The sequence below is a fragment of the Lacerta agilis genome, chromosome 4 (genome assembly GCF_009819535.1).
Source record: "Lacerta agilis isolate rLacAgi1 chromosome 4, rLacAgi1.pri, whole genome shotgun sequence".
Classification (NCBI taxonomy): domain Eukaryota; kingdom Metazoa; phylum Chordata; class Lepidosauria; order Squamata; family Lacertidae; genus Lacerta; species Lacerta agilis.
The window spans coordinates 42572509-42583313 of NC_046315.1; the positions used below are offsets into that span (position 1 = coordinate 42572509).

General features: G+C 40.8%; 1 protein-coding gene and 1 non-coding gene across 2 annotated transcripts; both read left to right on the forward strand.

The window, feature by feature from the left end:
- Positions 1 to 712: 712 nt before the first annotated feature.
- LOC117045367 (tigger transposable element-derived protein 1-like) lies at positions 713 to 2413 on the forward strand. The gene has a single exon (XM_033146370.1). The coding sequence runs from the start codon at positions 713 to 715 to the stop codon at positions 2411 to 2413; it is 1701 nt and encodes a 566-aa protein (XP_033002261.1).
- Positions 2414 to 10059: 7646 nt separating this feature from the next.
- LOC117046159 lies at positions 10060 to 10163 on the forward strand. The gene has a single exon (XR_004426528.1). It is a non-coding gene; the product is annotated as a U6 spliceosomal RNA (small nuclear RNA).
- The last annotated feature ends 642 nt before the right edge of the window (positions 10164 to 10805 follow it).

Here is a 10805-nt window from a genome sequence, read left to right on the forward strand (position 1 = left end):
CAGTTGGTCTGCAGACATTGGGGGACGGTGCTGTTTATAAAAACTGCAGCCTTTTGGTAAGTTAGACTTTAAAGCATTTTTGGGGTTTTCTTTTGGGGTGGGTGGTTGGGTTTGGAGTGTAGCAGTAGGGGGTGGAAGGTTCTGGGAGGTGAGGTTTGGTGCTTTCTTTTGAATTTTTTGGCAGTTGGTGTTGCTCTGCAACCATTGGTTGACTCTGCAACATTTTTTGGGTTTTCTTTTGGGGGGGTGGGGGGGTTGGGATTGTAGCAGTAGGGGGTAGTAAGGGGTTTGCAAAGTTTTGGAAGGTTTGGTGTGTTCTTTTGAATGTTTTGGCAGTTGGGGTCAGCATTCATTGGGGGACTGAGCTGTTTTTTAAAGCTGCAACTATTGGGTAAGTTAAACTTTTAGAACTTTTTTTTTGTTTTTTGGGGGGGTGGGTGGGTTGGGATTGTAGCAGTAGGGGGTGGAAGGTTCTGGGAGGTTTTGTGCTTTCTTTTGAATTTTTTGGCAGTTGGAATTGCTCTGCAACCATTGGGTGACACTGCTGTTTTTACCAAAAAAAAATTTGTTTTTCTTTTGGGGAGGGGGGTGGTGGATTGTGAGTCTAGGAGTAGGGGGTGGGAAGGTTCTGGGAGGTTTGGTGCTTTCTTTTGAATCTGAAGCACTGATTTTTTTTGGGGGGGGGGGTTGCGAAGGTAGGAGCTGTGCTGCCATGGGGCCCAAGAAGACTGCTGCTGCAGAGTCCGGCGAGAGGAAGAAGGAGAAGGTGACGCTGGAAATGAAGAAGGAGATCATCTGGAAGCACGACGGTGGAATGCGTGTGACAGACCTCGCCAGGGAGTACGGGAGGAATCCATCGACCATTGGGACCATCCTGAAGATGAGGGAGAAGATCCTTGCGACTGATGTAGCCAAGGGAGTCACCAGGATTGTGAAGAACCGCCCAGCTGTTCTGGAGGAGGTCGAGAAGTTGCTGCTCATCTGGTTAGAAGAGAAGCAGCGTGCAGGGGACACAGTGACTGAGGCCGTCATTTGTGAGAAGGCCAAGGCCTTGCACGCAGACCTCGTCCGGCAACAGCCAGGAACCTCAGGCGAGCCAGAAGTCTTCAAGGCAAGCAGAGGCTGGTTTGACCGGTTCAAGACAAGATCTGGAATCCACAGCGTGGTCAGACATGGAGAGGCTGCCAGTTCCGATGTTCCTGCGGCTGAAGACTTTGCAGCGGAGTTCCTGGAGGTTGTGACGACGGAGGGCTACCTTCCACAGCAGGTCTTCAACTGCGACGAGACCGGGCTGTTTTGGAAGAGGATGCCCAAAAGGACTTTCATCACTCAGGAGGAGGCCAAGTTGCCTGGCCACAAGCCCATGAAGGACCGTCTGACCCTGCTCTTCTGTGCCAACGCAAGCGGTGACCTGAAGATCAAGCCCCTGCTGGTGTACCACTCGGAGAACCCACGGGCCTTCAAGAATCACAAAGTCGACAAGGAGCAGCTGAGTGTCATGTGGCGATCCAACAGTAAGGCTTGGGTCACACGTGTGCTGTTTGTGGAGTGGGTCAATCTTGCTTTTGGCCCTGCTGTCAAACAGTACCTGCTGGACAACGACCTGCCACTGAAGGCTTTGCTTCTGATGGACAATGCTCCTGCTCATCCTAAAGGCCTTGAGGAGGACTTGTTGGAGGAGTTCAGCTTCATAAACATCATGTTCCTGCCGCCTAACACCACGCCACTGCTCCAGCCGATGGATCAGCAGCTCATCGCCAATTTCAAAAAACTCTACACCAAGGAGCTTTTCAGGCGATGCTTCGAAGTGACTGATTGCACCAACATCACCCTGCGGGAATTCTGGAAGGACCACTTTGACATCGTCACCTGCTTGAAGATGATCACCACGGCCTGGGACGGGATCACCCAGAGAAATTTGAATTGCGCTTGGCGCAGCCTGTGGCCAGACTGTGTGGCACCAAGTGACTCTGATGCACCAGAGTCAACAGTGGTGCAGGACATTGTTTCCTTGGGGAGGACCATGGGCCTGGAGGTCACCGAGGAGGACGTCAGCGAGCTGGTGGAGGAGCACGACCACGAGCTGACCACCCAGGAGCTGGTTGAACTGCAGGCAGAGGCTGCGCAGGAGCAGGCCTCGCTGGAAGAGGAGGAAGCAACTGAGGAACGGCTGTCCTCCAAAGAACTGAGGGACATCTGCCAGAAGTGGAAAGATGTGCAGGCTTTTGCACAGCGGCACCACCCTGACAAGGACCTGACACGTGACCTTGCGAACACTTTTGACACAAGGGTCATGTCGTCTTTCAGGGAAGTGCTGAAAAGGCGGATGAAGCAGCAGACCATGGACAAGTTCTTCAGCAAGAAGCAAAGAGTAGAAGAGGAACCTTCTTCGAGTTGTCCCCCAGAGTCTTAGAAAATGTATGTACTGTACAGTGTATACTTTGGTGATTTTTAAATGCTTTTCTGTCATGTTTAGAAACTTAATTTATTGTTCCTTCAATTTTTGAAATGCTCTTTAAAGTATGTGTGACTTTAAAGAGCACTTAATAAACTCTTTTTGTACCAAATTTGGCGTTGTTTGGACTTTTTTTGACCATAGGAACGCATTAATTGATTTTCAATGCATTCCTATGGGAAACCGTGCTTCGCAAGACGAAAAATTCGCAAGACGAAAAAACTCGCAGAACGAATTAATTTCGTCTTGCGGGGCACCACTGTATGTGCAAGATGAATACGTGTGCATTATTATGCATAGTGCATGCATATTTTCACTTGTATAGTCCTGCATGCTGGTTATACCTATGAAGGAAAATGACTGTGTAAGGAAACTTTAGGGATTATATATTAAAGAAAGTTTGGTTCTTAGAAAAAAATAGTTATCATTTTCTTAAACCAAGGTAGAATATGACTATGGAAGGGATCCGAGAAGGCAAGAAATCCATCTCTGGACCTTCTTTCCTACTCCACGAGAAAAAGCTTCTTCCCAAACAAACTATGGTGTTTCTGAGAAACTATCTCAGTAATTAATTCTTCCTCAGCCTGTGAATTCAGGCAGGCTCTTTATTATCTTCAACATTCAAACAGTGTACTTAGGAAGGCTCACACAACCAAAATGATCCAGCTACAGTATTTTTATATCTGAATGTTGTACTGTATAGTGACATAGAAACAATTAGATTGGCAGAGGCAGAGAGAACCCAATTGTTAAAGTTGTTATAAATATTGTGGTTGAACATAATGCTTCAAATTGTAAATTTCATAAGGATTTTTTTTTAAATCCAGAAACTTTCAATATCTCAAGTTAAATAAAGAAAAATATACATTATAGTTTTAAAATATGTGTTAGGAGTTAATTAATCTTACCCTGGTAGTACATAAATCCCAAACCACACCACACAATAAATGAAATACATCTTGTGATTAAACATCCAACAAGTCAATGAAAATTATGTTGATTTGCATAGAACTGATAACCAAAAATTACATCCAATTCTCTTGCACAACATATGGGTCCCATTTGCCTGAACAAGTCATACAACCCTGCCTTCAACAATTACATGGTTCAGTAATGATTGTTACTAACAGTTCAATCCTATACTGTTCATCTGCTCAGGAATAACCTCAACTGGGATCCGGACAACAAGGGAGATTCCCCAGCTGTGCGGCTGCTTAAATCCACCAAGGCACACACCCCCGGCCACCAGGATTGGCTGGCCGGGGTCCATGACACAGCCGAGGGATCTCCATTGACACGGGGGCTAAGCCCAGCCCCCGCTGGGTGCAAGAGACCACATGGCCTGACCACAACCCCCCCCCCCACACACACACAAGGAAGTGGAGCAGTCTTGCAGCCTAAATAAGAATAAAGAGTACATTAGACCTGGAGTGAGAGAAATTCTCAAGGAAATTCTAACATACATTTCCTAATAATGTATCTTTTTAAAATTATATTCTCTGAAACCATTTTTTTCAACATTCCAAATTCTAGGTGCCATTGGGTTTTAGGACTGCGCTGTGCTATCTTTTGGGTGAATTGAACTGTTGTATGAAAATTGTGTACATCACTGCTGAAGTACAGTCATTAATGCTCTCTTCTGTAGCAAGGCAACATGTGGACATACCTATGAAAAACTAAAACTATAAGAAAGATTGCTGAAGGCAACTGATAGCAAAGGGAGTATGCTTTTATCACAAATATATCAATCATGTCTTGCTTTGCATTTGTGAGCTTAATAAAAATTAAACCTTGCACACAATGTCACAAATGAAAATTGAATCAATGTAGGCATCCATAATATAAAAGTGCATAAATATAGCAGTTCTTTTGTTCACCCTCATTTAGCAGTGAAACAAGGGATTTTTCACATAACTTGAAGCTATACATTAAGTCTTTCTTTCGCGAGAAACCAATGCATGCAGAAATGTGTAACAGATCATAGAAAGAGATGCACCCACAACCTTCTACCCATTTCAGCACTATAATATCAGTACTGTATATATCACTTTAAATGGTAGAAGCCTGATAAGTTGCTTGGCTGATTCAAATCAATATATAAAACTCAAACTTCTTCATCTTTTTTCCTACTCCTGGTCATATGCACCTCTTCATTTTGCCCACTCAGTAAAGGGTTAAGCTGAAAGCTAAAATGGTTACATTTTTTTGCAGTAAAAGTTGCACTTTCACCCTTTGCACAAGTTGTGCCTGCTTGTACTGCCACCATTGTTAACCTATGTATAGCACAGATTCAACTCAGGTTTGATGTTTTATAACAGTTCTATCTTCTCTGAGGATCCCAACAACAGCCTATTTCCCTTACATGCTCACTGTACTGTTAAGCAGGAAGTCTTCAACTAACCCATGACCCATGGGATATGATACTTCCTTGAGTATTACGAGTTCTGAGAAGGAGCTGTCTAGAGGTATGCTACACAGGCTTGGTATATCTTCAAAGCAAAGCCAACTTTTGGGGATTGAAAAAATAACAAATGATGTCAGACAATGGTTGCTACTCTAAGTTGGGCCATCAAGGCAAAGTGTGTAATCACAGCATTTTGACATTGAACTAGTTTCACTTAGGGTGGGTGGATGCCATCATTACTCTAGGTCACTTACTGTACCTCCCTAGTAAAGTGTGTGTGTGAAGAGTGATTTGCTTTTCAATATCTTTCTTCAGGCATTGGAGCCCTGCATGAGGCATCAAATGATGTTAAGATACTTTCTTAGGGATTCTTTGGTGGTAAAAATAGGGAAGAAAAGAAAAAAGGCAAAGGACCCCTGGTTGGTTAGGTCCAGTCAAAGGCGACTATGAGATGAGGCACTCATCTCGATTCAGGCCAAAGGAACTGGTGTTTGTCTACATACAGCTTTCTGAATCATGCGGCCAACATGACTAAATAGCAGTGGTGGCAGCTGAGCAAGAATATTTTTGTGATACTTCACTTCAATGATGTGAAGGCACAAGCAAATAGAATCATGGAACTGTAGAGTTAGAAGGACCCAAGAGCAGGACACAGTTCCCCAGGTCTGACCAAGGCAGAATTGAGTGGAACTATTACTTCCCTTGATCTGGACACTATACTCTGTTGATGCAACCTAGAAGTAGTATGATGTAGCTTACCAACTCCTGGATCAATCCAAATTTCATTCCCACCCCCCCCACCCCCGAAAATGGAGGGCTGAAATTTCACTATACCTTAGAACATTCAAACAAATGATCTCAACACACATCCTCCCCCAAATCACCCATTAGTGCTTTACCACATCAGTCCCCATATCAGCTATTCATCTGAACCCACTCACAAGTGTTCATTGAGGAAAGGACATGCTGAATAAAATAAAAGGACAAACTGAACTAAATAAAAATAGCACGAAGGACAAAAATGCACCGATGGAGACAAGCCAAACAGATCTACTAGAGTACTTTATATTTCACCTTGGTTAATGGTCTCCTTGTAAATGACTTGAAAGTTTTTCTGCCTAATAGTATTAGAAAAATACTGTTGAAAAATACAAAATAAATAAAATCTGTATTTCTTTCAACAAAAATACATGTATACTCTATCCTAATAACATGATTTTTAAAAAGACTCTTGCATGTACTGCTCACATTTGGCGTTTAGCTGTATCACTGACCATTAGGGACAACAATACAATTTAAGGACATATTCAGATTCTCAAGGACTATTCTGAGATAATTTAAACAGCTTATATATGCTTTGTTGTATTACCAGGCATTACTTTGTGTGAAAACAGCAACAACGAAGTGAAGAATGATCTCTACTTTTAAGACAACAAGATACACTTGCTGAAGAGACACAAATAACTTATAGGACTTTATAGGATTGTAAATGTTGACCAACTTTATATTATACTGGTTAGGAAAAGTGTCGTAGGTATTTCCACATAGCAGCTGAAGAGCTACTTATAAATGTATCGTTTTAGTAATCACTAAACCATTAGGCCTAAACAGATTGGATTCTTGCTGAGACCAGAAGCAAAGCCATTACTACATGACAGTTATCATGACCTAGCCATATCAAGGTGATAAGATTTATAACCTTTGCAACAGACACATGAAGATTCTACACACTCATTATACAGATTGTGGCCAAATTTACCAAGCTGATGACTAGACACTGAAATCTTCATATGGCATAATACTCCAAGATAAATGGTGATGTTTACAAATCATTTTATTTATTTTAGCCTGTGACAATGACATGACAATATTAGATGTTCTTCAGAAGGCTCAATCTAGGGTAAAGAACTACTATGGGATAAATCAGCAGGCAAAGGAAGAAACAGCAATGCTTAGAAAATATGTTGTGTGCATAGCATTATGGAAGACCTGCTGTGAGCTGCAATTCCATGAGGAAGAACATGGCACTTGGAAGTTTGCTCAGACCACCATAGCCAGAACACTTATTTGCAACCACGGCTGGTGGAAATGCTGAACTAGAGCCTCATTGGTGGGCACTGAAGTGGATGACTGCTGCTGCTGACTTGTTGCAGTGTCCTAAAATAACCTTATTGCAAATAAAACCAGGCAAGGCCTGTCTTAATATTACATTCAAGACCACAGTGGGGAGCCTCTACCACAAGGGCCAAATGTCACACGCCAGATCACATTTCCCAGATCACATTTCCTCCATAAGAGCATTCCCTCTCCCCCTGTCACACCCCAGATCCAGTCTTTGTGGGGGAACTACAATGAAGATCAAGTAGATGCCTAATAAGTGTTCTTCTATGGGTACTGGCTCTATTGCTGCCATGTTGAGGAGATGAAGGACACAGTCTCCCACAATCTAGTGTTTGGAGGGTGAGGTGGAGATCGATGAACCAATGTTGAGGGTGACTGGTGAATTCTATGCAGTAACCATAGGAGATGGTATAGAGGATCCATCGATCCATTGTTGAGTGCCGTCAAATATGTTTGAATGCTCATAGGCGATTCCCCACTTGATCACTGATGGGTCATTGGTGGTTTTGAGTTTTGGTGTGGGGGCTTGGAGGTGTTGAACTTGTCTCCCTGGTGTCCTTTTGGGGGGGGGAATCCCAGTTTGTTCCAGATTTGTTTTAGCCTGTATTTATTTGGAGTGCCTTGCTGTCTGTAGGGGCAAAATGACTTATTTGTCTGATGCAGGGTATAAAGCTGTTCCTCCCACTGGGTGACAAGAACTTTTCTTTTGTCTTTAGATTCAATAAGAATGTCTTTGAGTGCTTCTTCCCCAAAGAGCATCAATCCTTAGAAAGACACTGTAGAGAAGTTGATTTTAGAAGTAGTCTCTGCTTCTCACTGTTTAAGTCATAAGATTTGGCTTGCTATGGCTCCTGCAGCCATGGAGCATGCTGAAAACTTTGATGTATCCTTCGTGGAGTCCACCATAAATGCTGCCACACTAGATATCTTGAGTAAGGTGTGGTAGATGCAGCAGGACCCTGTTCTGGATTAGTGAAAAGATTCTTCACCTATGCATGAGATCTTTTTAAATGTCAGAAAGAAAGAAGCTTCATATTATTTTACTTTTTACTTTATGCTGTCCAAGATTGTGAGAAACAGCATATGGAAAATGGGGGTATTATGGTGGTTTTTAGCAATGCATTGGTGCATAACAGCTTTTTATAACAGTATGTTCCATTATAAATATAAGATAATGAGTGGAGTCACAACCCTATCCCCACTTATCTGAGAATACATCCCATGGAACACAGTTAGGTTTGCTTCTGAGTAGACATGTATGGGGTTGCACTAAAAGTGCAATTCATAATTAACAAAAAGAATAGCCCAAAATGCATCATTCGCTATGAGAAATTTAAATGAACATTTTACTGTCACTTAAAATATTAAAATAACATCAGAGAACTGGTGTTAAAGCTTGCTAAGTTGGCTTTCTGGCTTTATTGTCTATCACGGGACTATTTTTGGTAACCTAAGCAATGACTAAATTCATAATTTGTACCCATTAAATTAATTAGTGTGTTCTAATTACCTGAGGGTTAGAAGGCTGCATTTGTCAGAGATGACAAAAGTAATGTGTCCTGAATTCCTTTTGTTTTAGTCTTATTTATATTCTAATCAAAAGCAAAAAGCAAAATGTTAATAAATTATTACTCATCTAGGTATTTGGAGGTGATGTGAATGATAATATGAAGGAGAAATAAGTTTCAGTTGACAGAATAAAGCACAGTCACTCATCATAAAGACTTCAATGGAACTGTGCCAAATTTCATTAAGTGGAGAACAATCTTTAGGTCTATATGCAAACACACACCACATAGAGAAGAATGTTTTCAGAAAATGGCATGAAAGTGCTCTGCAGAACGGGTCTAAATCATATTAATAAATAGTGGTATAGAGGCGCATATTTCCTGACGAGCACTTTGAAAATCAGTCTCCTGAGAATAAATGGATGGCAAAGACAATTGAATATAGATGAAGATGATGGATTTGAAGAGGGGAAAGAGCAGAGAATAAAAACACGTGTCATTTTGTGGGCAAGGTTGTAGATGCCACCCATAGATTGTTCCTAACAGAAAGACAAAAGGCAAATATCTCAATTTACCAAGACAACTTTGACAAGATTTTAATAGACAAGCCTATGATGGAAATAACATATGAGGAATAAAGGGGGTAAGAGGCGATGGTGTAAGCATCATAAATTAAAAATATTAGTGCTTCCCAAATGAAATGTGGGAGTTGGAGTCAGCCAGGTGAAATGTGAGGAATGCACACAGTACAAATATACTGACATGAAAGAGAATTCTAATTATTACATGGGAGCAGTAGTGCAAAGGGAAATGATTGACTAGTTATATTGTGTCTATTTGAAGCCTATAAACAGAAGTTTCAGCTAAAGCTGAAGAACACAATTCTCAAGAATCAAAGCCTAGTTTTATTCATTTACACTGAACTGAATTATGCAAACTGAAGAACTGTATTAAACCCTTTAGCTTACATGAGCATCTCTTGTGAATGAATATGAATACATATGAAAACATTAATCAGAGTAGTGAATGTCTGTTCTCTTGTTTCTTTTCAAGCTGTACTGCTCTAAAGTGAGTTGCATCTTTTACTGCCAGAGCTATTGTGTACTGGAATGCCTAAATATGAGATATCTGGCAACACAGTTCCATAATTATATACAAAAGTAGGGAACATTTATAATCGAGACACAAAACAAGTCATTGAAAGCAGATGGTAAAGTCAACATAGAGCAAAACAGCTGTATGAGTCGTTGCATATTCTGAGTAATTTTTTAAAAATGTTTAAAGAATAAAGTGATATGGAATAAAAATAAGCATCTTTTCCCAAGAAAAGCTCTCTCATATTATTATCAAAACATCCAGAAACTACTGTTGTGCTTCTAAACCAGTTTTGGAACGCTATGAGTTTAGAGGAGGTGAAAATTAATCCAGAGAAAGCATGGCAAATAATCCCAGTGGTCTGAAAGGTGTAGTTCTCCCTGGTGATTACCCTGTGTGATCAAGATAGGAACATACCGGTAGGTTGTTTGCTGATCTCATTTGATTCTGGGTAGACAAGTACTATTAGTGGCTAAGGCTGCAAACTCACTCCGCCAGCACATAAACTACGATACAGAGAAGAATAGCATGGCTCCTGTACAAGGATGGCACACAAATTCATGAAGAGTTCCATATTTTTATTCTCCTTCTCCCAGGCTTTTGGCTAATTAAACAATCTACTGCCTTTTAAATGGTGGTTGGTGGTGGGGTATTGGTTTTGTTCACTACAATTGGTTTTGTTTGTTACTATGTTGTGTATTTTTGTCGGTAGCAGAAAAATTGATCCATTCTTATGTTTTTATCTGAGGTCTCATGGAAAAAGCAAAATATCTCACTGAATACATCCACATTTTAGAGGAAATTCTGCCTCAGTAAGGTAGGACGGAAACAAAAGATTAACATTTAATATGTTATGCTACTTCCAAATTTGTAGTCTTTATATTTGACTTTGATTTCTTACTTACCTATGAATGCACATTATATAACAGGAACAAAGCACATTTCAGATTTATGCTCACATATAAGGAAATAATGGTGTTTACATAGCTTTTTGTTTACTGTCCTTTGTGTAGTCATTCACATTCAGTTGATTTAGAGAGAATACTAAATTATTTACAGTGCTGGGTTCATAAAGAAGAATCACAATAATACTACATTGGGTCTTGGCTTCTCTAACTAATCAGTCTGATCATTGTTTTATGCTGTACAGCTCCATTATGAAAGGACAGTTCCTCTTAAGCTACGTTACATTGTGAATTCTTTTGTATGATTAATTATACAG

Excerpts from the sequence above, each read along its gene's own strand:
- LOC117045367 (XM_033146370.1), top strand. The coding sequence starts at position 713 with ATGGGGCCCAAGAAGACTGCTGCTGCAGAGTCCGGCGAGAGGAAGAAG.